Consider the following 26107-nt stretch of genomic DNA (forward strand, 5'->3'; position numbering starts at 1 on the left):
AAACATGATTGTATAACAATACGCGAGCGAAATTTGACTTCAGGGTACATGTTTTGTAGACAGCTTTGGAATTGTTTCTCAGTAATTGACTCCCACTGCTACTAAACAATCTGACCGAATCAGCTCATGTAATTGTGTTACAAGTGAAGGAAAGTCTTTTTAGTGTGAAGAAATATCAGTATGTTTTATGTGCCGAGACTTCAGTCCAAGTGAAATAAAAGCAGTCTCCATCATGTCCACACACATGGGTTTGGATGCAGAGGGTAAGTGGAAAACAAGGGTTTCTTTGAGCAGATTTTAATTAGCAATGTTTGTAGTTTGGCTGCCTTCTTTTATGATTGAACCGCTGAAAGCCTTTTGTGTTTGCATTATGCAACACATTAAAGAGAGTGTATTTGTGTATGTGTGCATCTGCTTGTGAGATTCTGTGCGTGTGTCCATTACATTTGCACATAGCTATTCTATTGATGGGTGAACACGTTCTTTTTTGGCTTAGTAGAGTTCATAGGAGACAGGCTTGAAAGCAATCCTAGCACTATAATAGTTATTTTAGGTAGGCCGCCATTGCCCCAAATTGCTGACACAAGTTCAGGTATTTGTCTGTCTTGTTTCTAATTCCCCGTATTATTGTCTGTGCCTTAGTAATCTGAAGTTAGAGCTGTGGTTAAGGGCAGCCCGACCTCAGACGGACCTCAGATTGAGTAATGCATAATTCGTCCTGTTTAAGAACACTTTTCATACAAATCCCTCTCAGTGTTTCCCCCACAATTGTTGCTTTAGCGGCGGTGCTGTCGGCCTGTGTCAGCAACATGATAGCCCTTAATATTTGTATTTAGCATTTAGCATGTGTTTGTGCCTGTGTGTGTGCACACGCGTGCAAACGTTAGGTTCCTACTCTTACACTTCAAACTTACACTTTAATAAGCAGCTATTATCATAAATTAAGTGATATAAAATGATAGCGTAACGGAAGTCGTCACGACTTTAACCTAAAAGCCAACAACATACAATGAAACTCTGTGAAAAGATGAAACCGATTCCACTAAAACTAGAAACATATGTCACCTAAAATTAAATAAGAGGATAAGAGGATAGGTGAAATACAGTGCATAGTATATACATTTTCCTTTAATTATATTGCTGTAACTCAACTTTAAAATATCAGAGACAGATGGAAATACATGGAACACAAGGCTCCCCCATACAGATAGTGGTCTTATCATGTGTGCAGTCTGCATTTGAATGTTTTGTTGTTGTACTGAAAATTATTGACTGAAATCTAGTGCATTTTGTAAATGGTCATTGTAAATTCCTTTTCCCTGAAGTTAACCGTGAACTGGCAACCAGAAAGCTGTGAATCTGAACGCAGACTTCAGCGTCATGATTAAGGAAGTGATCGCTCTCCAAGCTGAGTCCGTCGTTCTGTTCTCAGGTCCTCAGGATCTTTGGTGATCCAGTAAACTGTTCTGTCCCCGACTGCTTTGGCATCCTGGTGCACAACAGCGATCCACCGTCTCATTTTGTATGAAAACAGCCGGTGAAGAGGCGAGTGTCCTGACATATGGCCAGGTATATATGCTGCTGGTTATTTATGTCTATATATAGACATAAATGTGAACACTATGGTGAAATCAGCTGCCAGAGCTCTATAAAAGGTATAAAAACACTTTACTTTAAAGTTATTTTAGACTCACAAACGTGAAGTCATGTGGTTATACACCATCCCAACCTCAGTTCAAAGTCAACAAAGTCAAATGTGGTTGTGATCAGAGGACAGGTGTCGAGGACGTCAAGACTGAGCCGCCGTCGCGATGGTGATGATGTTACCACGGACAGCTGCAAGGGGTGAAGGCAGGCTTGGGCAGTTGCCCACAGATTCCCCTACAGAGACACCCACCTGCTTCATATGTCCAGTTTTCTTTTAAACCCCTCAAAGGGATTCCCTGAGTGAAGTGAACCCCATGTCTTTGAAGTCCTGATCCTGTGTGTTTGTGTGGCATTGAAGTCCTCATCCTATGGTCATGTCGCGCCACATGTTTAAATCCAAATGTTTGTTTGAAGTTTTATGACCAATCGTTGGTCCCCAGACAAACATGACATCTGGATAAGCAGAAACAATTATTATCAACCAATGAACATGAACCATCTCCCCGTAAGGCTATTTCTGAATCTGTGTTTCTCAGACCTGTCAGGTCTCCAGTTCCTGTAAAAGGGACGTCAGCATTAATGAACTGCAGCGGCTGCCAGTGGTTCTTATTTAATTAGAAGCCCTTGAAGCAGCAGCAGCAGCAGCAGCACAGTCTAGCTTAATACAATCACTTTTGGGGTGACTCTGCCATCAGATCAAAATCCCACATCCCTGTTGTGTGATTCATACAGGAAAATATGCTTCTATGTCTTCGAGGTCAATTAACTCTTTGGAGAAGCTGGCGCAGGCTCAGGAAACAGTAGCTGAGGGTGTAGGAGTGGGAACCAGCGTAGTAAGGTTGGGGTTGTTCATCTAGATAAGCCATAGCATGAGGTCATTTTGAATGACGCCTTCAAAAACATCTTTATAGTGAAGCAGCTGCTGTGTAGAGGAGTATGTGGTAGAGCATGGGAGAATATTTGTAGGAGTTCTTTTTCCGTGCTACTCGGCTAAAAACGACATTCCCACACTAAACTGCATCCTCAATGAAGTTAGTTAGTTTTTATTAATCCCCTTAGGGAAAGTATTCCTCTGCATTTTGACCCATCCTAGAATTAGGAGCAGTGGGCTGCCACACTGAGTAGCGCCCAGGGAGCATTGGGGGTTGGGTACCTTGCTCAGGGGTACCCCAGCCCTTTTTGGCCGGGTGGGGATTTGAACCTCTGGTTACAAGTCAAGTTCCCTTTCCACTTGGCCATGGGCTGCCCAACATATTCCAATGTTGCAGAGGATACTTGTTCCAAACAGGGCTTGAACCCGGGTCTGTCGTCTAAGAGACGGGAGTGTTACCAACTTTGCTTGCTTTGAAATCCTCAATTGAAATTGAAATTGTGGTTTAATGTGTCGTTGCCGTAACGAGCTAATCCGAGCTAAAGGAGCTAGCGGTCTTCGGGGGTCCGCCAGCTTGGTTGCTAACACTGCATACGTCATGACGTGATGTGGGGAGTGCATGGAGAAGTGATCCAGGCTGCGTTGGAGACGGAGAAGCGCACGGCGTTCGCCATCCACTCAGAACGTAGCGTTAGCTTCGTACTCTCTGTGCCTGTTGTTTTGTTTCCGGTGTGGTGTTGTAGTTTTTCTAACGTTACCAGTTGTTGCAACAGCATGTTTGCTAGGCCAAAAAGAACGCTATTCTCTGATGCCGTTAAAATGGGTTTGCGTTAACGCCGTTAATAGCGCGTTTAACTGACCGCAGTAGTTAAAATGTATATGAAGCATTCATGCGGTCACAAACCGGCCTGGAGCTCCACAGACCCAGGCGACCACCAGCTGAGGGGAGGGGTTAATGTCCCCCACCTCCACATCCAAGACCCTGGACTCTGATGATTACAAACAGGCAGAAACAGACATAAATCGTGCTGTGATTGCAATAAACGACACCCTTCAATAAAAAATCAACAAGCATCAAATGCAGTGAACAGGGCTCTGGCTGCACTCAAAAAAAATACTGTAGATATGGCTGTAGATTATGATTATTGTTATAATAATTTGTAAAAAATAACCATATTCAGCATTTTGTATGCAGTATGCATCTGTATAAACTGTCATACGTTTGAGGTGTCCACGGCCACAGCGCTCATTCTCTTTTAATGGAGTGGCATCAAGTACCGCGCTGTGGCTCTGAGGGGAGCGACGGCCAATTAAGACACATTATGCAAATATGAGCGTCTTAAAATAACACAATCACTGCCACGACGAGGGTCATTTGTGTTTATGTGATTGTGAGGGCTCGACGCGACACACATGCAGGGTCAAACATTTGTCGGTGACGTGAGGAAACAAGCTTTTCCTGGAGTTTGGTGAGTCGAGTTGAGTGGTCGGCACAGAGATTAGTGTAGAAATGGCCGACTCTTTCCTCCGGGCAGGTTGGACAGGTGAACATGTGACTCCACTGTCGTTCTTTATCTTAGAAACCTCATTTGAATTTGAGGGATGAACACCATGTTGCCACTGAATCAGTCTCATTTTGTCTTTTTAAGGACGACACGGGCAAGGATCAGAGTTTCTATCCCGTGTTTTATTTACCCCAGTGGAAAAGATTACTAGTCTATGATGCAATAGAGATCTTTATCCAGTCTTTTTGTGCGATCTGATCAGTGTGTCACAGACCTGACCGGACACTCTCAGGGAGGGGTCTCCGTGATAACACTGTGCTCATTACTTATGTCAGGGACAGACACAAAGTTTGACAGTCTGGCAACCGATTGAGGTGCAACTGGCCACATCACTGCTCAGAACCCCGAGTAATGACAGTAACCATTGTGTACAGTCCCATCAATCCTGTTTTTCATCAAAGCCACATGTGAGCTGTTATTCCTGCAGCACATCATATAAACTCACAACAGCGATGGCAGATGCAGGCTTTGTTTTCGTGTGACGGGTTGCACTCCATTAATCTGTCCTGTTCTTATGCCAACTGTCCCCACACTTTGGCTCCGAACACGCCGCGAGGGAGTTTGGATTGAGGCTTTAGGCATTTATAGAAAGATATTAAAAACAGCACAGTGACATGGAGTATAGATCTAATTAGACAGACTGAACATGTCATGTGTTTTGGATACGGTTGTAAAACTTCAAATTGCAGGCCTTGATTCTGTTTGCGCTCTCAGCGCTTTATAGTGTGTATATTTATATAAGTATGTTCAGCCATTGCTCATCCTGCACACTATTTCACTCGTTGACTGAATACCAAATATGACAGTGACCCAGACTCAAGGAAACTGTGCAGGTGCATGACCTGAGAGGAGAGTGTCAAGCCAAACGTCTCCGCCTGTCAATTTCTGATGTGAGACACATTTCAAATTGTTGTGCAACAGAGTGAAAATCAAGCTCGACAACAAGGAGACTCAGAGAGAGAGAGAGAGACGGATGCAAACTGCAAACAGCTGTTTCTACACTCAACACAAATATAAGGGCAGCACATTTGTGTTTACTCCCATTTTCCATGACTTGATTGAAAGATGTTCCTGTATGCAGGCAAATGCATCAGTGACCACAACACTACTTCCGTCTGGCAGGTGAGACGTATGACGATGATTATAGCACACGTGTGCCTTGGATTTACAGTGAAAGGTCACTGTAAAACGCGCAGTTCTTCGATGCGACACGATGCCTCGGGTGCCGCAGGTTTTCGGGGCGGGTGCAGTTGGCACGCAGCCTACAGCAATGTCACCACCCTACGCCGCCTCCGACAGTGTTTCAGAGAACCTCACTGTACTCTACGTACACCCGGCCTCATCACTGCGGTCTCCACCGCAGAGATATGATCAAATCTCTGCCGTACGCCGCTTCGGAGGTTGTACTTGGCAGGCAGCAGGTATGAAGCCGTGTCGGGGTGAGGTGAGTGGTCTATGGAGATGGCGATAATGCATGGCATTGGCCCCACGTTGCAAAAGATCTATTCTGTACACAATTCCTGGAAAATGAGGACGCTCCAACCTTCTGCGCGGGCCTGTATCCTCACCACATGTCACCCACACTGAGGATGTTTGGGATGCTTTCGTCACGACGGGTGTGACAGTGGGTTCCAGTCCCTGCCGTTGTCCCGCGGCTCTTTGCATAACCATTCAAGGAGTGAACCAGTATTCCACAGGCCACGGTCAATAGCTGGATCCACTCTCTGCACAGGAGATGTGCCACACTGCATGAGGCCAAGTGTGGTCATACAAGCCACTGACAGTCCACGTACTGATTTTGTTGGGAAGTCATTCAAAAATATTAAGGTAAATGTAAATAACCTGCTCAAATTCATTTATTTCACTTTCAAAAGAAGTTTTAATGCTGTTTTACCTTTCTAAGACTTTCCCATTGTTAAATAATTCATTTTATTTCATTAAACAAAGTTGCCTCTTTGCTATTTTAAAAAGTCCTCTCAGTCATTTCATCCCTAAACTGCTTTTGGCTCCAGTGGTCGGTCAGTCAGTCATTATCTACCACTTTATCCTCCACCAGAGGGTCGCGGGGGGTGCTGTGCCAATCTCAGCTACATCAGGCGATAGGCGGGGTACACCCTGGACAGTTCGCCAGTCCATCGCAGGGCCACGCACACACAGATAGAGACACACAAGCATTCACTCTCACACTCACTCCTATGGTCAATTTAGAGTGTCCAATTTACCTAATTGCATGTTTTTGGACTGTGGGAGGAAGCCGGAGAACCCGGAGAGAACCCACTCACATGGAGAACATGCAGACTCCATGCAGAAAGGCCCTTGTTCCAACCGGGCTCGAACCCGGGTCTTCTCGCTGCAAGGCAAGAGTGCTAACCACTACACCGCCGTGTGCTGCGTTCCATCTGCAGTTACTCGGACACAGTGGCATCTACAGTGATGAAGCTCACAAGTGTTATCTTTTATCTTGATACCAAGACAATTCTCATAATACATAATAAAGAGTACAGCAGCACTGGTACATTCAACTATGGCATCACAAAATAATCATTCATTACATGAACAGCAACATTGTGATGATCTGCACGGAATAGATGGACATTTTGGGGAGAGTGTGTGTGGAGATGTTGCTATCTGCAGCCCAGGAGGAATAAATGGGAATAAACCAGCTGTTGCTCATGTTACCGGGGTATGATAGGCGGCACACACGTCTACACCAACCACAGCCTGAGCGCCACGGACGTGCAGGGAGTGTCTGATGTGGGACTTGAGGGGAGGGGGACGGTGGCAGTGAGTGGGCTCACAGGTGATGATAAGCCCTAATGTTCCATGAACACCGCAGGTACGGTGTCGTCCACTCGCACATCTGGAGCATACTGTCCGAGCTCAGCACACACTTCCTCTCTGCTCGCACAGTTAAAAGGCAAAGGTGCAAAGAGGACTTGGGATCTAAACTGAGAACTGGGGAGCCTCTGAGCAAGGTAGTGCTGAATACATGAAAAATGTGTAATATGTGTATCAGGTGCAGGGCAGACTCTCTCTCTCTCTCTCTGTCTCTGTAGAATAATCCTAATCATAAAGGTGGTGTGGGGAGACATGTGAGTGGGTTCCAGTGAGCTATGGCCACTTATACTGTGTCATGAATACTTCACAGGTCTGGAATTTCAGTCAAAAAGTTACTGGAGACCATCTTGTGTCTACTGTCGGATCACGCTGTTAACTTCATAAAAACCACCAAAGGAACTCTCGACACACGCAAATAAATGTACATGCATGGAAGTAGTGGACGTCATGCAAGATCAGTGCTCATTGTTTGCGTTGCTAGGCAACAGTCAGTTGTGGATCTGTTTTGTCGCCGTCGCATCACAGTCACGTTCAGCACAAGAGCACTCCCTCTTGTGGGAAACTGCAGAATTACACTTCCCACGTTTACGTGGATCGCCTTTAATCCTGGCATTCACAGTTTTTCTGTTTGCCACGCGGTTGATTTCGGTATACAAGTGGGCGTGTCTTATTCTTTATTCAAAATAGCATTCAGCTAACACCTGCGCTCATGGCTGTTGGATATGACACCAACTCTTTACTGGAGACACAAACACTTTCTCTTGTTTCCCGGATGTTCTTGCCTTGTTGTTTTTTATATATATATATATATATATATATATATATATATATATATATATATATATATATATATATACATACATACATACATATATACATACATATATCTATATATATATATATACATATATATATACACATACATACATATATATATATATCTATATATATATATATATATATATATATATATATATATATATATAGATATATATACATACATATATATCTATATACATATATATCTATATACATATATATCTATATCTATATATATATATCTATATATATAGATATATACATATGCACATATTGTAATATTTTCAGCAGTACTACAGTACTAATATGCCTTGGGCTGAAGATGGAGAAATGATAATATTACACTTCCTCTTTTTCATTTTGAGAGAAATGTTGAAATGGGACATTAGCAGCACATTAGAGGCTCTTAAAATGTGTTTTAAAAAACAACAACCCAGCTTTCTCTTTTACCTGTTGTGTCCCTTAAGAGCTGCAGCTTTGTTAATTGTTGTTTTTTTTTATAAATATCAAGTTTGCTCGACATTCAGTAGACAAAGCCAGAATGTCTGTCTCTTAGTACAATATAAGAACATATTTGTTTATATGACGAGTGAATGATGAGTCAGCAGATTTCTCTTCTCATACAGTTCCTTTTCTTCTCGCCCACAGGTTAGAGTCAGGAATCTCCAAATTCACGCACCGCCTGTCCCTCAAAGAGCGTCCGGCCAAGACAGAGAAGACGTCCTCAGACAGACATCCGTCCTACAGGCGGCGATCTCTAAGTGTGGACTGGTAAGACCAAAGAGTGATAGGACGTGTCCAGGTTGGCCCTGTGTCAGCTGGGATTGTGGAGGATGGAGCCGTTGATCACGGACAGACGTAGACACTCACTCTGCCAGCAGGGAGCAACCGTGGAGGCTGTAACATGAGTGATTAACACAGATGACAGGCAGGAGGAACTGAGGTTCAGACTGTCGTGATTAGGAGGTGGAATGACTTTAAAAAGCAGAACATTGACTTATTTTTTTAAAGAGCATCTGCTGACAACAAAGAGACAAAATGCAGCGAGTGCTTGCAGTGGTGTGTGTCTGTGCACAAAGTCAAGGCTGAGATGGGTGAGACATGAGGGGCCTGGTGTTGGGGGTGGGGGCAGAGACGGAGCAGAGCGGTGATAGGGTCCTGCTCTGTCTCTGCGTCTGGGTTTCGTTGAAGATTGCCAAGCAGCTCCAGTGGCGCCGGCTCATCTTGCTCTTGTAAAGCTCCGGTCTTCAGGCAGCCGATGAAAGGAGTTTGAAAGCTTTCCATCACACGGCTTCCTTCTCATCCCCACCCATGGGAATCCTTCCCAGTCTTCCCTCTTGTTGCCTGGCCTCCACTTGTTTATCAACCCGTCTATGCTGCCGTCTGTCCATCTGGGAATCCCCCCGCCTCCCGCCCCCCCCCACGCCTTTAATTTCCTGCTATATTCTTGGCACTTTCCTGACAGTTTCCTGATCACTGAGAAAACTTCACCACGTCTTTGCACTTAATAATGTCGAGCTAATTCCCTGCAGTAGTTACGTTGTGGTTTTTGGACTTGAAGGTGTGGGATCCTCGGAGGTGCTCTGGAATTATGCGAGGACCTCGTATGAGGTCTTATGAGGTCTTTTGTCGGGCCTACTGTGTGGTCTGGGTCTGACGCTGTGATGTGTGGTCCACGGTGTTAATGGTGTGAGTGGTGGAGTGCGTGAGCAGTGTGAGGTCCTCTCCACTTTAACAGCTTCATGTTTCTCTGGTATGTTGCTGGAGAGAGGGGCTTGGCCTTTAAAAATGCAGGCCGTGATTGATGTGTTCTGGTTTTAATGAAACACAGTGGGTATTGGACATTTAAAGTTTTAGGGTTGAGTCACGCTCGTCGGAGGTGAACCGAGGTCAGGAGTGCTGTGTCATCTCTAACAGCTCGACATGACGCAGCTTTTTCTGGCCTAATAGCGAAGATGAAGATTTCGAACAAGGGTCAGTACAGCGACCGTCCAGCCCTCCTGCAGACACAGAGGTGTTGACCGTATAATCCTCCGCCCCATTACCTGCACCTGTAACTATGAAGGACGCGATATACTGCCTCCAGTGGAGACCTGACAAAAGACAGACAAATAAACAGATACACCGGGGGAGGTATAATAATAATAATCTGTTTGTGGTCATTTGAGACAATAATTGTGACCAACAACACAGCATGGTACAAAAAGATGACACTTCTCCACCTCTTTATCCAGGTAACATAGTTTATTCATTGTCCACTTACATTTTTAACTGTAGAATAACCAGTAACCTGAATGATATTTTGCAATAATACATTTTTAGATTAAGTGTTTATTACATAATATATGCTTTGCATAACCACATCTAGCATGTATTGTGTTATAGGTTTGTGGTTTTAACAGTTTTATAGATCTGGGTACTGCAATTTATTTTCTTATGGATAGTAGTGTAATGTGTTAGACTTAATCTGAATTCATTCAATTTAATTTGTAACTCAGCATTTGTGTAGAATATTTAACTCATCTGTTAAAATGGACCAACCCATCTTGCTGGGCCGGTCTAACAGTGACCCAGTGTTGGGTCATAACTTTTTCATCATGGTGACATCACTCGCGCCTCTGAGTTTCCATGTCGATGGAATGCAGCATAAACTGAGTCCCTGACAAATCTGTTACCGTGGTTACAGCTACTTTTGTTTACAGTCAGCATTATTTGAGTCCCTGCCAGTGTTATTCGTTGTCGTCCTCATTTTTAAAGGCAGCACAGATTAGATAGTGTCTTGTAATGATTCACAATATTATCAGCACAATATCAATAATGGCCAATATTGGCTCTATATTATCGAGTAGATCTCTGCTTGCGGCCAAAACAACTGTTATTTTGTTACGATTTATTTTGCACGCTGAAGAAAATGTGCATTTTCGTCTGCTGTGACACGACGATACAAAACATTACATTTATTCGCACATGCTATCGCGGGGCGCGTCCCTACTGTCGGTGCCTTAATGAATTTTCTGTCCTCAGACAGGCGGGAGAAGTAATAATCCCTGAAATGTGTTATCCATCCATAACTGGTCGTAAATTGATATTTAATTCCACCCCGTCTGCCCCCTCCTCTCTCACTTTTAATCAGAAAGAGTGATATGAAGGATTACGTCACCAGTGGCTCTCTAAGGCAGTTTAAGGTGACTTAACACTTTACTGTCTATTCAACTTCACACCGTCTCAGATACCCAAAGGAACTGTGACTATTAAGGGACTTGGAGGCCAAGGCAGGCCCATATACAAGCGCCTGACACGAGGATCTGTGCTGTAACTTCATCAGTGTGTGTGTGTGCGAGCTGGCAGGGCCTTGGGAAAATGTGATAATAAAAGATAATGGCTGTGTTATTGTTATTGTAATCATAGTAAATGAGCTCCAGGGTACGGGCTGCAGGGAAAGGGGGGGGTGGAGGATTGTACGCAGTGTTGAGGTGGAAAGAAGAAAATCTATACGACTTATAAAGATAGGTTTGAATCAAAATGTGTCCCCACAGCCTGCTATAGACACACACACACACACACACACACACACACACACACTCTGTGTTCTTGACTGTGGATGCTGTGGGCCGCACTATAGGAGATTTATGAGGCTGGCTCCCTCTTGTCCTGTGTGTCTTCGACTTGATACTCTGGTTTCCACTCCAGACCTCAACTCAGCACGGAGACAGTGGGGAGAGAGGGGAGGGATGTTTGGTCGGGGTGTCAGAGAGGACTGAAATAAGCTAGAATTGGAGGAAAGGGAGGGGAGAGGAGGGAGGAGGGGGGGTGAATGATTGAAAAGTGAGTAGATGGAAAGAAAGAGTGAAACGATGATGGAGGGAGACAATGGGAGAGAGAGAGAGACAACTGTCACTTTGGAGAGGGTGTGAGAAGAGAACTGTACAGTTAATGTGGTGTGTCATTGTGTGTGTGTGTGTTCTTTAAGACCTCGGCCTTGTCAGGACCATTAGTCCTCATGGGGACTAAAACCTGGTCCATATGAGGCAGAGGTGCTGGTTACGTTAGATTGGAGTTGTGGTCATTTTAAGGTATTGATTAGTTATTAGCTGTTTAGGGTTAACGTGTGTGTGTGTGTGTGTGTGGAGAGACGAGAGGTCAAAGGGTCAGCATGGCTCCTCTCTTTTGCTTTCTCCTCTCCCTCACACGTCACTCAGTCAGCTGACGATGAAGATACATCCACTGACTGATTGGTTCTTGTTGGTCAAACCTCGGCCGCCGCAAACGATTATTTTGATAATCAACGAGTCACCGACGCCGCAGCGTCATTAGCTTCCAGTTTGAAGTGTTTAAGGTATGTGCTAACTAAAAATACATTAAGATGATAGTTCATTCAACATTTTTTAATGTGATAAATAAAATACAATAAGATGAAGGCACAACTCTGGCCTTTAGCATGTTTTAGCTGTAAGTGTTTAGCGCTTTGTAAAATGGAAGCAAAAACTATGCACTATTAATATATATAATACAACATTAGCGTTATCACATTTCTGTTACTATTCTCTGTTATAGCGTTACAGCAAAACACATTACATAAGTAAAAATCGTTATCGTTAATATTAATGTTTAGTAGCTCACTGTTGACGTTCAGTTTACCAGCTAACTAGCCAATTAGCTTAGCGAGACGACTGTCCCTCTTCGTCAGAAATGGAATCAGCCACGACGTGCTTCCTCTTCAGATGCTCGTGCATCGCCGTCGTGCTGCCATGGAAGTTCCATTGTACATTCTTTTCTTTTTATTTTTGGTAAAAATGCTCCCGAACTGTCGAGCACCGTTGCCGGCTAGCCGTGACGCTGACATCACGACTACTGCGCGGCGGCAGTTTAGAGAGAAAAACAAAGCTTTGAAAAAGAAACGATTACGTCGACTATTAAATTTGATCGTCGACGTAAACGTGACTCGGCGACTAGTCACTCGACGATGAGTTTCACGTCATCGTCGAGTCCTACTGACACTGTGATGTTTATGCTTCAGGTTAAACCATGGTAGACAACAGGTCTGGGTTTAGTGAGTGCCCATGTATGACTGTGACAGTATGCATCATGCTATTCTCACACACACACACACACACACACACAGCCAACCAACTGCCTCCATTGCTACTTCAGATAAACATGGCGCCCGGCCGGCGTGTGACTGAGAGAATGGGCCAGCTGGTGGCTTTGGTGGCCAGGGGTTGCCCCCACCTCTCTTTTCTCACTGGCTGGGTGTATTGCATATGGTGGCCCAGACAGGGACCCCTTTGGTGTGACACACACACACACACACATTGAAAGACACACAGAGGGCCTGGAGCCACCCAGGCTGGACCCACAATCGCCGTGGGAGACATGGTGTCACCAAGCCCATGACAGAGGAGGGGTTGTATGTATTCTTGTGTGTGAGCGTGATCCCACCTTGGAAGCCTCCCCCACCTCCCCCCTCCTGAGAACATCGGACCCTAACCCCCCCCCCCTCCCACCCCACCCCATCAAAATTAGAGAGATTTACCTCTGTGTGCACACACAACACATGGACACACACAGAACCAACAGGTGGCAGGCCTCGCTTGGCACAGCAGGCCCACTTCAAAGGTTAAACATACAGGGGACCGCCCACTCTTCCTCTGCCGCTCTCCCGAGGGAGCGAGAGTGAGAGGAAGAGCAGAAGATAAAACGGAGAGCGAGATAAATGGCGGTGTCATTAGAGGAGTGATAGAGGGCAGTGAGAGCGTCTTCATGTGGCAGTTATGGTATGGTATGGTTTACTATACCTGTTGTCCACAGTTCATTCCAACGCCCTCATTATGCACACAGCCCTCACTTCAAAGACACTCGTGTGTGTGTGTGTGTGTGTGTGTGTGTGTGTGTGTGTGTGTGTGTGTTATAAAGCATAAATAAAAGCAGAGAGCCCACAGGATTTGATGAACTTTGGCCTCAGACACATGTGTATAACTTGGGTGCCAATGATCTTAGCACTGGCTTTTATAGTCACCCAAGTTTTTGTGATTTTTTTTGCACACACACACACACACACACACACACGTGAGAATAATATCACTGTGCATTGTGCGCACGTGTATATGTGCATATACAGTATGTGTGTGTGTGTAAGTCTGCTGCAGTTGTTGTGTTGCCATGCCAACTCGTGTGAGTGTGGGTGCTACAGATCAGTGCTGGTGGGCCTCATGTTGCCTATAAGCTGATAAGATCCAAAGAAAGGGTACAGCTATAACAATTCTTGTTGTACTGACCCCCCTTGCCCTTCCATCTCTCTCTCTCCCTCCCCTCCCTCTCTCTCTCTCCCCTCTCTCTCTCTCTGTGTGAGTCCAGCAGCTTGCCTTCTTGCTTCCAGCCTGTCTGGTGCCAAGACTCAGATTTCAGAATTTCCTTCTACAAGCCACATTTAGAGCAGCCAGGGTACTCTGTAAGAAGAGTGTGTGAGTGAGTGAGTGAGTGAGTGAGTGTTCATACTTGCGCCTGTTTGTGTGAGTGAGTGAGTGAGTGTATATTTCCCCATCTTTTCACTCGGTGTTCCAGTGATGCTGCACTCGCTCGCTTCACTTTAAGAGTTGAAGGCGAGGCACGGTGGACCTGCTGGACACACCTGCTGTCTGATGTCACGCGAGCTATTCTGTAGCAAGAGATGCTAACGTTGCTCGAATGACATAATGTCCGCTATCACTGGGTTTCACAAAAACACCAGTAACAGAGAGAACAGCCTGACTGGTGTGACATCAGCACATTTACACTGAATGAGCAGTATTATAGTTGTGATGAGGTAAGGTCACACCTGTCCCCAAGAGTGCTTTAGGCAAAAAATGACTTTTAATTTGTATTTTATATTATCATATTAGCTAAATAAATGACGTGATAAATACTAATGTTGCATTCTTTGTCAGTAAAACATTATAAATATGTGCCTGGTTGGCACAGTCAATAAAATCAGAAGAGAGCTGTTCACCACACAGGTGCTGAAAAGTGACAACACATCACTCGCTGTCTACCAGGGCAAAACACATGCAGATGACCAGTGGCCGTGTTTTATAGTGTAATATCCTATATATATATATATGTATATATATATATATATGCAATAAATATATCAGTTCTTCTTCACAACTGAGCTGCGTTCTGTCCACAGGAGCGGCAAGAGAGAAGGGAAATGATTTTATGTGTTAATGCGTTAATTCATTCAACAGTTTTAAGTTTAAAGAAATAATTCATTTCTATTGAGTTATAAATGAAAAAATAAAATAAAAGGGGCTTTTATCTGTAATTTCAAGAGCGGATTCAATTGCAGATTGCCATCCTTAAGACTACGTTTTTTTACGACGTTTATTGCGTTGTTCAGAATGATACAGAATGATTGAAAAACAGAATGAGAATGAGTGAATATGTGTTTTTATTTGACTTTTGTTTTTCTGTCTTCTTTTCATTTCTATTCTACCTCTGGAATTTTGTGATTGTGCATTTTTTTTCGCTCCTGGAGCCCAAAGTCTGGTCCTGATGAGACTGAAGCTCACTGTAGAAGAACTGGTTAAGATTTGAATTGGGGTTAGGTTAAGGTTGGACTTTGGTTAGGCCACTGTCCAAATGTGTAATTTCACAGTGGGACAAATAAAACTAAAATATCATCACATTTAAGAAGCTAAAATCACTGTTGTTTAGTTTATAAACCTAAATGCTCATACACATGAATCACAAAAGTGGGTGATTACTTTATTAGTTCATTAATAATAATAAAATGACGCTTGTTGCAGCTCTGTGCTGGACATGGCATTCATTTGTTGTTTCTTTACTGTTGTATTTACTGTTTGTAGCATCATTTCCCACACTTTTCTTTGGAGCATCTGTGTGTTGTGCTTCTGTCAGCCGCTCACTCGTGGCTCCAGAGCTTGAGACACTTCTGCAGAGCCGCTTGTTCCCGATTGTCTTCAATCACAAGTCTTTTCCCATCTTGACTTGTATTTAAACAGTAAAACGTCTAGACATGTTGTGAAGTCTTTGTTTACACTCGCCTCACTGTCCCAGGGACTGTTTGTGTAAATACACTGTGATACTAATTCATAATGCAGATGCTTTGTGAAGAGAAGATCTGGGCTCACTGTAGCAGGCTGAGTGTGTTTGATGTGGAGCCTGGATTCTTCCACGTTGCTTTCTTAGAACAAACAGAACACAAACTGTGTGATATACAATATGACTTTGTGTTGGTGCTCTTATTTTATTTTATTTTGTATTAATCAGTTTGCATTGCAGCCATGGGGTGGAGGGTGTTTCTACAGATGATGTGGTCTCTGAACTTCATGGAAGTGCGACCTTCAGCTCTTCAGCACCTCAGAATCTGAGGCTGCATGACTTTCATCCACACGTTATTCAAATTCTACATATAAAATCTATAGATAGCCTGAGACAATCGCACCATCTCTGAAACTTTGGTTTATTGTCCGACTGTTGTATTTTTATTAGTGCTGTCAAGAGATTTAAAAAAAAAAGAGAGAGATTAATTAATTATTAATCTGTAATTAATTGATCTATTAATCTCTTATATAATCTCACCTAAATATTGCTTAACTTGAGGTATATTCATTTAAATTCATTATTACATTATTGTGGCAGATCAAAAGAAAGTGGCTTTATGAAGTCATTTATTGTTTTAACAAACTTGAACAGATGCAGCCTTTTACATTCCGCTGTGTTCTTTTGTCAAACTCCAAATAATTAGAAAGTACTAATAAAATCTATATAAAGTAGCCCGTCGGTCGCAGTCTTGTTCTCTCCTCCAGTTTAGTTTGGCCAAGAGCTTTGCTATGGCTCGCTAAAATGCTAACGTCTTCGCTGCTAACGTTAGCTGTGGCTGCACTGGCGACTGGGTGCTTTGCATTGTCGTGGGAGGCTAAACTTGAGCTGCTTCGGGGCTAAGCTAACTCCTTCTTGTCACTTGACCTTTATTAACGGCGCTGTTGGGACATTTTTTATGGAATTAGGTTTGTGTCAATATTTTCAAACAATACTTTTCACGACGCAAGCAACACTTTTTCAGGAGCAAAAAAAACATTGATTTAATCATTCAAAAATATACTATTTTATTGTTTGAAAATACATTTGTTCTTTGCTATCCCTAACGTGTTGTTTGCCCTCCCTGAAGTGTTCTTTAACACTTGGGGAACGTGTTCCAGATGGACAGCGATAGCGTCAAGCTTGTGTTCCAAAACTCAGTAGCCAATCAGCAGACAGCTTCCTAAGGCAAACAAAAATCCACGGCGCAAATAACACTTCAGGGAGCGCAAACGACAAGTTAGGGATCGCAAAGAACAAATCGTTAGCCTAATAGCATAGTTGCCTAAGTCATATTTGAAAGTAGGGCGTGGTAGGAGAGTTAAGTTAGGCAGATATCACAGTTACCAAAAAAATGACTTGGGCAATTATGCTATTAGGCTAACGAAATGTACTTTCAAACAATAAAATTGTATATTTTTCAATGATTAAATCAATATTTTTTTGCTTCTGAAAAAGTGTTGTTGGAAAATATTGACACAAATCTAATTCCATTCCATTCCATTGGTTTCTTTGCAGCATAAGCAGTTGTTGCTGGTGCTGGAGTGACTTCTTCCACCAAAGGGATCTATGGGGTTAGTGATCGTGAGGTTTTTGTGTTCTATTATATACACCGTTTATCTTTCACGTAGGGTGGGGAGCGTGTCATTTTCAGAATGAGATTCCAAACTCTTGTGTGGGATGCGGGATCTCTTTGAAAGCACATGTTACACACTGTAATGTCATCAGAGAGTGATGGGCACAATCCTGCCGACAGAGAAAAAGTCATCTGTTCCATCTCAGGCAAATAACAATAAGCCTAGGCCTGGATTCCAACGGGCTTTATCTTTGAAATGGGATACTGGCACACGCATCACAAATATATCTCTTGTTTTATCTTCCGGGCCAGGCCCATGGAAAAATTATTCCAAATACCTGCCGCACTTTATCTGGAACCCTGGAATAGATTAGGCCCAGCCGGGAACACGAGGATGTCAAAAATAAGTCCTCTATTACGGGATAGAGTGGAGATGGAGGGGACAGAGCGGGAAGGGATGGGGATCAGGGGTATTTTAGGTGTATAGGCTTTGTGAAAAAAAGGCTTGTTGCGGGGGGCTTGGAGCTGCTTTAAGTCTACAATGTGGGCCAATGTCAGCTGTTGTATGGACTGTGTGTGTGTGTGTGTGTGCGTGTGTGTATTTGTGCTCATGTGGGCCCACACGTCCGTGGAGGAGCAGGGCGGGAGTATAAATAACATTTTTCCTACAGATGTTCTCACCTTGACAAATCTGCTTTTGGCCCGTGTGATACTCCTTGGCACATGATATGAGGTCCTGGACTCACCCACCAGTTATTTATTTACTTTCTTTATTTACTTTTGTGGCTGTCACTTCAGGACTTGAGCAGTTTCAGCACAAAAACATCTGCTGCTTGCATTCGTGTCAGAAATCACCTGAATCACCTTTATTTGAATCATTTCAGACATAATAGTATATAGTATAGCTCATATAAATGAAATAGATTTTTTCACATCAGCTCTGAAAAACTCTATTTTTTCCCCCTGGCAAGTTGTTGTGTAGGTCCTTGACTGCAAAGGCCTGTAGTTTTTATCCTGATCTCTGGATCAGGTGCTTCGTGGTACAACGTTCCCTCTCACTGTGAGTTCACACTGCAGGAGTGAGCGTCGAGTTTTTTATCCGGCACTGATCGCTTTCATGTGTCAAGTCACTTTTTTTCCTTTTTCCTGAAAAAGTGCACCTGATTTATTATGAAACAAACACAACAGAAGTGCTATTATCAGTAAAAGTAGCAGTATATTTGCATATTTCCACCGGCTCGCCACGCCACGGTTTAGGTTGCATCTGCACCACTAAAAAAGTACCTTCTCCACGTGGGTGGAGTCATCACTGCACGGCCTGTCTAACAGCGACATGTTCAATTGAACCTGAGCTTTGCTTTTGACCTGCATACTAAGGTCACTGATAGAAGTTTGTGGGTGTGAAGGCGACCAGGGGGTTGTAACACATTGGTCTTGTTTTAAATCATACTGCAATAACATGGGGATTCAAAGCTGCATCACATCCAGAGGAGAGGTGTGAGGAGGAAAGAAAAGGACAATGAAGAGATAAAGGGGATGAGTGAAAGGCCGGCCTCTACAGAGGGGTGAGAAGATGATAAAAAAAAAGAGGAACACATTCATTAGGAGGCGAAGGATGAACAGAAGGAAAGAAGGGCGCTGAAAAGTCTGCTCTTTATCTCGCTGCCCTGTCACGGACTCTGTCACCATCGCCTTCAGAGTCCTGATGACATTTCCTTCAGCAGCTGAGTGTGTGACAGCATCATGTTCCAGACTCGACCCAGACATTCACCATCATCTGCATAGTTCCCATGACACACCGGAGGGGGGAGTGGCACAATATGTGGCTCTTTTACAGTGAAGCTCACCACTGCCAGTGCAGAATGAATGAAGTGAGTTACGGTCAATCCTATTAACACGCCATAAACCACGGGTCAGATCTGAAACTGTGACCTTAACACATTTCTTTTTTTTTTAAAAGGGAAAGTTACATACAAATGCACTGTTTTAAAAGAATTTGATCTAGACTCAGATAATATAATAATAAGAAATGAACACATGGATCTATCTGTCAAACTCAGGACTCTGGTCTTAATGTGCAATTCCTCACTCGCTGAGCTAACGGGGATCACAAGGGACCGGGGCTTGAATAATATATTTTTCATTTTGCAATCTTATGCCTTCATCAGAGTTAGAGATCATTAAAGGTTTCACTTAAATGCCAATTGTCCAGACATCAAATTATCACTGGAGCAGCAGATCACAGTGAAGGTGTGAATGGGTTTTGCCTTAGAGAGCGCACTTGTAACAGTTGGTCACGAGACTTGTGATCTTTTCTAAAGGTATAAACTATTGTTATGTGCAAGTGAGGGATCACTAGGGATGGGAATTGATAAGAATTTAACGATTCTGATTCCATTATGGATATTGCTTATCGATCCGCTCCTTGTTGATTCTCTTATCGATTATCTTATCGATTCTCATATAGATTCTCTTACCGATTCTCTTATCGATTCTCTTATCGATTCTGTTATCGATTCTCTTATCAATTCTCTTACCAATTCTCTTATCAATTATTTTATCGATTCTCTTACAGATTCTCTTATCAATTCTTTTATCGATTCTCTTATTGATTCTCTTATCGATTCTCTTATCGATTCTCTTATCAAGTCTCTTACCGATTCTCTTATCAATTCTTTTATCGATTCTCTTATCAATTCTCTTATCGATTCTCTTATCGATTCTCTTATCGATTCTCTTATCGATTCTCTTATCGATTCTTATTGGGTGAAGGAATAAGTACACATGTGTTTGTTTGTATTAACGCGCTTTACTATCTGATTTTCACATGAATTGATTCAGACAAAAAACCATGTTTGCTGCGCTGTAAACCAAAACAACGCAGCGCGTGTGTGACGTCATGACGCATTTGCAACAAGCGGAACCAATAAGCGGAATCATTGAGCAGGCATTCTGACGGTTCAGAGGAATCGATTCAGTGCGAAACGGTGCTCGATTCCCATCCCTAGTGATCACATGGTCTGCATGCTGAATGAAAATGTCATCATGTTCCACTCACACTTACCCACCTGTCTCTCCTCCAGGGCTGACTCTGCAAAAATGACACAACCCATGAGGGGGGACCAGGCCCACCAGCCAGTCCCAGCCCGCAAGACAGCCAGCCTGTCCTCGCCAAGCGCAGCCCGCCGCCTGTACCGCAACTTGTCTGGAAAGTTCCGGGTGGGCACCAACCCCCCGGCCGTGGAGGACAGTGTGGTGTCAGGACGGGGAGGACACAAGGAGAGGCTGCGCAAAACCACCATCGTAAGTCAGGGAGGGGAGAAAGAACATTGTAGTCTAAAAATAGTCAAGGAAAATATATAGTGACTTGGCTGCAGGTGGACTGTGTCACTCATGCTGCATCTCACACGTGAAAGGGTTATAAAAGGAAAATATACTTAAATATCCCTGAAATACTTTCATAATCCTCTACTGTATATGATCCTGTGCAAATATTGGAAGAACAGGAAGAGGATGTCGTGTTTGTGCAGTATGTGACAGACATAGACAGTGAAACATCAGGGTAGTGTATCAGGGGTGTCAAACTCAAAACAACAGCATTATAACCTTAAAAACAACAACATCTCCAAATTGTTCTCTTTGTTTTACATTTCATTATCTTAACAAAACATATGACGAACAAAGATGGAAAAAATAAGCGCAATTTCAACAATATTATGCCAAAGTTTACCATTCAAACACGTGCATGACAACTTACAGATCACAGTGGAATAAAACATTCAGCCACAGGTATCTGGAACTGAAAAGTTAGTCATCCTTCGGGTCGGATCGGACCCTCCGGCGAGCCATATGTTTGACACCCCTGGTGTAGATCATCTTCATTGTCTCTTTTACCTTCTGAGGTACTGTGCGATAATTGTGGGAAAAACCTCTTTGCACCTCAGTTCCAGAGTAACGAAGCGTTGTTCGAGGCAGTGGAGCACCAGGAGCTGGACCTGGTACAGCTGCTCCTCTCCCAGTACAGTCTGGAGGAGCTGGACCTCAACACCCCAAACAGTGAGGGTCTTCTGCCGCTCGATATCGCCGTCATGACCAACAATGTTCCCATGGCCAAGCTGCTACTGCGAGCCGGTGCCAAGGAGAGTCCTCACTGTGAGTAGAGAAGCGTGAAGAGTTGGTGATAATGCAGATAATCAATACACACACTATACAGTAAGTGGAGGAGAGAATGGAAAGGAGAGAAGAAGATGGAGGAGAGACAGAGACCAGGAGCATTTCAAAAAATAGATAACATTAAAGATCCCATAGCCCGGAAGTGCCAATTAACGCTGCATTTTTGTGTGTATCTGCGTCATGACCTCGTTTATGAAGCCCTAAAAGTCCATAACAATCAGTTCAGCCACTGCTGAGAGCGCAGGGTTTGATTGTTTTCCTGAGCTCTACGAAGCGGAACGGCATAAAACAGGACACAGCACCAAACTTCACCTAAAGGAAGGAGTCCTTTAGGTGAAGGAGCCAACAATACGTATATAACTGTCTTTGCGTGCTTGTTTTGTCGTTTAGCATTAGCGATAGCTGGCTACAGGCTAAGCTACAGGCTACGCTGGTGTATCATTTGTATTTGTGTTTATCATCTCGGTAACCACAGCGTTATCCATGCTCCAGGCGTCCTGCGGCAGTCTTTCACTTGTCACAGGGTCTTCTGACTCTGGCTCAGACTCTGGCTCATTACTCAATGTTTTGATCATTGCTAGCGGTGCATCTGCTTTTCCAGAGGGGGAGCTGCGGGTCTGAGAGCTGACGTGCCAAAGACGTCACTTCCAGGTAACTGGCCAATCACAAGACAGTCCGTGTTCTGCGGGTGTTCTCGACTAGGACGTTTTTGACCATAAAAACCACTTCATGTTTGTAAGTACACCTCCATATCTCACATAGAAGTGAGATAGGACCATGTCATGGCCGCTTTTATAACAATTACCTTCATCATCTTGTCCAGGGTGGGGCCACACGGTTGGTGTAGTGGTGAGCACTCTTGCCTTTGCAGCAAGAAGACCGAGGTTTGAGACCCGGTTGGAGCAAGGTTCTTTGTGTGTGCGTGGGTGTTCTCCGGGTTCTCCGGCTTCCTCCCACAGTCCAAAAACATGCAATATGGGGATTAGGTTAAGTGGTCCCTCTAAATTGACTGAGAGTGAATGGTTATTTGTCTCTATGTGTGGCCCTGCGATGGTGTCCTATGACTGTGTGTGTGTGTGTGTGTGTGTGTCTGTGTCCTATGTGTGTGTGTGTGTGTGTCTGTGTCTGTGTCCTATGACTGTGTGTGTGTGTGTCTGTGTCTGTGTCCTATGACTGTGTGTGTGTGCGCTGCACTCCTCTGTTTGTGTGTCTGTCACCTATGACTGTGTGTGTGTGTGTCTGTGTCTGTGTCCTATGACTGTGTGTGTGTGTGTGCACTGCGCTCCTCTGTATGTCTGTGTCCTATGACTGTGTGTGTGTGTGTGTTTGTCTGTCTGTGTCCTATGACTGTGTGTGTGTGTGTGTTTGTCTGTGTCTGTGTCCTATGACTGTGTGTGTGTGTGTTTGTCTGTGTCTGTGTCCTATGACTGTGTGTGTGCTTTGCTCCTCTGTTTGTGTGTCTGTCACCTATGACTGTGTGTGTGTGTGTGCCTGCTCCTCTGTGTGTTGTGTCCTATGACTGTGTGTGTGTGTGTGTGCGTGCTACGCTCCTCTGTGTGTGTGTCTGTGTCCTATGACTGTGTGTGTGTGTGTGCTGCTCCTCTGTGTGTGTGTGTGTGTGTGTGTGTCCGACATCCACAGTAAATACAGTTAGATGGATCTCACTCGTGTGGCAGAATTGTGCATTTCCTTCTCGTAAAGTATTTAGGTTTACGACAGAAAGTTGCTAAATTTGTCACTAATAATAAACAAAAGTCACTAGTGGTCTATAAAGTCGCTAAATATGCACACGGAAACAGCACAAACTGTAAATGTAAATCTCTGTTTCTGTTATCATATCTAATGTTTACAACGTCTTCTTCTCGTTCTTCTTGGTGTAACGTTACAGCGCCACTTACAGTCCTGGCATATGTATTACAGCGTTTTCAGGGGTCTTCAGCGTGTGGACGGAGATATCTCCTGAAAAGATGCCGTGCCAGTATAGATACAATCCATTGGTGCTGTTTCCGTGCTATGACTGAACACCTGACTGGAAGTCCTCAAAGAACTTTTAGAAAAGAACAGGAGATTAGTTATAGGACGATAATTAGCCAGAACATCAGGGTCGGGAGTGGGTGGGGCTTTAATCACGGAAACTTTCAAAGACTGCGGTACGTAGATTTGTTGTGATGCTTGTGAGAACAACAGCTCCGTATTATTAGATTCAACTCAACACAACGACCTCACACACCTTTGAAACATGTTGATGAACCCCCACATTCCCCCCGTTCTCTGCCGCCAGTGGAAACATATTACATGATGAAGGGCTGGTAATCATGATGCAGTATTAGTCATCTTTGTAAGCACTCCGCTGTCTGTGTTCTGCTGAGTCTCAGCTCCTTTCTTCTGTTAATGATTAAAACTCGCCAGTCAGGCTCCTCGGCTGTTTGTGTTTCTACCCACACACACACACACAGGTTAGTGCAGCTGTCCTTGTAAGGACTCTACATTGACGTTCACTTCAACAGTCAGACCAAAGTCTGGTCCCAAACCATAACCAACCACAATATCAATCCTCAATCCTCGAAACCCTGAACCAGCTCCTCAGAAATGAGGTTCTGCCTCGCGCGTCGTGTGTGTGTTCTTGTATTTGTTACCTCTTTAGGACCTCATCTGGCATAAACATTGCTCTTGTCAGGACCAGTCATCCTCATGGAGACCAAAACCTGGTCCTAATGAGGTTAGGGATAACACAGATGAATGGGAGTGTATGTGTGTGTGTTTCCGTATTGTCCCAAAATTTTAATGTTAAGATTAAGATGTTCGGTAAGGGTGACAGTAGCTCAGTGGTAGAGCGAGTCGTCTTTCAACTCAGAGGTAGTGAGTTTGATTCCCGGCTTCACTGGTCTTCATGTCGATGTTTCCTTGGGTAAAACACTTAACCCCCGTGTTGCTCCTGACGGATGTAGCAGCAGCATGTGACTGAGTATGAGAGATGAGTGACAGAAAATGTGCTGTATGAAAGTGTGAGTGAATGAGTGAATGAATGAATGAGTGAATGAGTGAATGAGTGAATGAGTGAATGGCAAAACTGTGGTGTAAAGATACAGACCATTTACCATTACATTAAGTCTTCAAGAAGGGACTGCAAACCCTCTGTTTGAACAAGTTAAAGCGGGTTTGGACCAGTTTACTTGGTTATCTCTGGTTAAAGGGTTTAAGGACTCTGCAAAGCATGCAGGTTGTTTTTCGGCTTCAGCGCCAATCGGCATTTGTGGGAAAGCAAACTAGTCTTCGTCAATTCCTGCCTGCAGCGCGTCAGGGCTCAATATTTTTTATTTCGTCATTTGGATTAACTGAAAGATCGATTGAAAGACGGACTACAGTCAAACATACCAAATAGCAACCACTGTGACACTGTAACTGTGTCTTCTTCTTCCTCTGAGTCTTAATTGTCATCCCGGAGCAAAGCAACCATAGGTGTTGGAATGGTGTTAATCAGCTTTGATAGAGGGTTCAGCCAGGATCCAACGTCATGGCTGAAAGTGTGAATTTCATTTTAAAGAGACTGACAGGACTGTAATGTCCTCTGAAGTCGTGTGTGTTGCACGTTTTCCCTCAAGAAACACAACCGATGCTTTTGTTTATGTGGACACGCTCGACTTCAGAGTGTGTGGTTAGCAGACAAACCAGTCTCCTTCATATACACGTTAACAAAGCCCTCAATGGTTCTCAATAGAACAAGCCCTTTAATATGCTTTGCCTTCATGTGAAATAAGGACTAATCATGGCACATCTGAAACTGCTTTGAGGCAATGGAACGGCTTGAATTGTAATTCAAGAAGGATTTTTGAAGAGTTCGATTGAGAATCCCTTAAAATTCAACTCCAACCTCCTTTACCTCTTCTTAGGTGACAAGTGACAAACCGCCTTGAAGACTTTCACACAAGTGGCTGAAGAGAACAACAAAAGTGACACCCACAAAAGAATCTCACAGTCAAGGAGAGGCTCTCAGCCACTGAGGAGACACGGAGACAGCCGCAGAATGAAACACCCAGATGGACATTTTAACACGGAGCTTTAAACTTACTGTCAACAGTGGAATCTAACGCTCAACAGTGGAATCTACAATGAACAAACACAGACCACACAGACTAAACACAGACACACAGCAGCCTCAAACACTCCAGCCACCGAGGAAGGACAGTACGCTACTGTTGTCTGTCCTGATCTTATCAGCTTTCATTGACCTGTTTGTGTCGGCCAGTGACTTCATCATTGCCATGTTTTTATTTGGTATGGATGGTGAATGCTCACAGTTTGACCATTCACCCATTCACACGCACCTGCCCAGGGACACGAGTGGGGCTGGGAAGTGTTAAAAATATAATATATAAATCTACAACTAAAAAACTACAGAATAGCAGTAAAATACAGCAGAATAAATATAAGCCAAGATAAAATAAACTGTAAAATAAAATAACACTTACGATGCAAGTGGAACACAGTTTCAGCAGTGTGTTTGTGCTTCTGTGTGCGTAACATTGCTTTAGTAAATCC

General features: G+C 43.7%; 1 protein-coding gene across 4 annotated transcripts in view; it reads left to right on the forward strand.

The window, feature by feature from the left end:
* LOC122759595 (ankyrin repeat and fibronectin type-III domain-containing protein 1) overlaps positions 1–26107 on the forward strand; it is a 133502-nt gene that overhangs the window by 88825 nt on the left and 18570 nt on the right. For all 4 annotated transcript variants that reach the window (XM_044014527.1, XM_044014528.1, XM_044014526.1 and 1 more), the window contains 3 exons: positions 8389–8511; positions 20479–20698; positions 21340–21547. In XM_044014527.1, coding sequence (XP_043870462.1) covers positions 8389–8511; positions 20479–20698; positions 21340–21547 — 551 coding nt within the window. The remainder of the gene's footprint in view (positions 1–8388; positions 8512–20478; positions 20699–21339; positions 21548–26107) is intronic.

This window comes from Solea senegalensis, linkage group LG18 (genome assembly GCF_019176455.1).
Source record: "Solea senegalensis isolate Sse05_10M linkage group LG18, IFAPA_SoseM_1, whole genome shotgun sequence".
Lineage (NCBI taxonomy): Eukaryota > Metazoa > Chordata > Actinopteri > Pleuronectiformes > Soleidae > Solea > Solea senegalensis.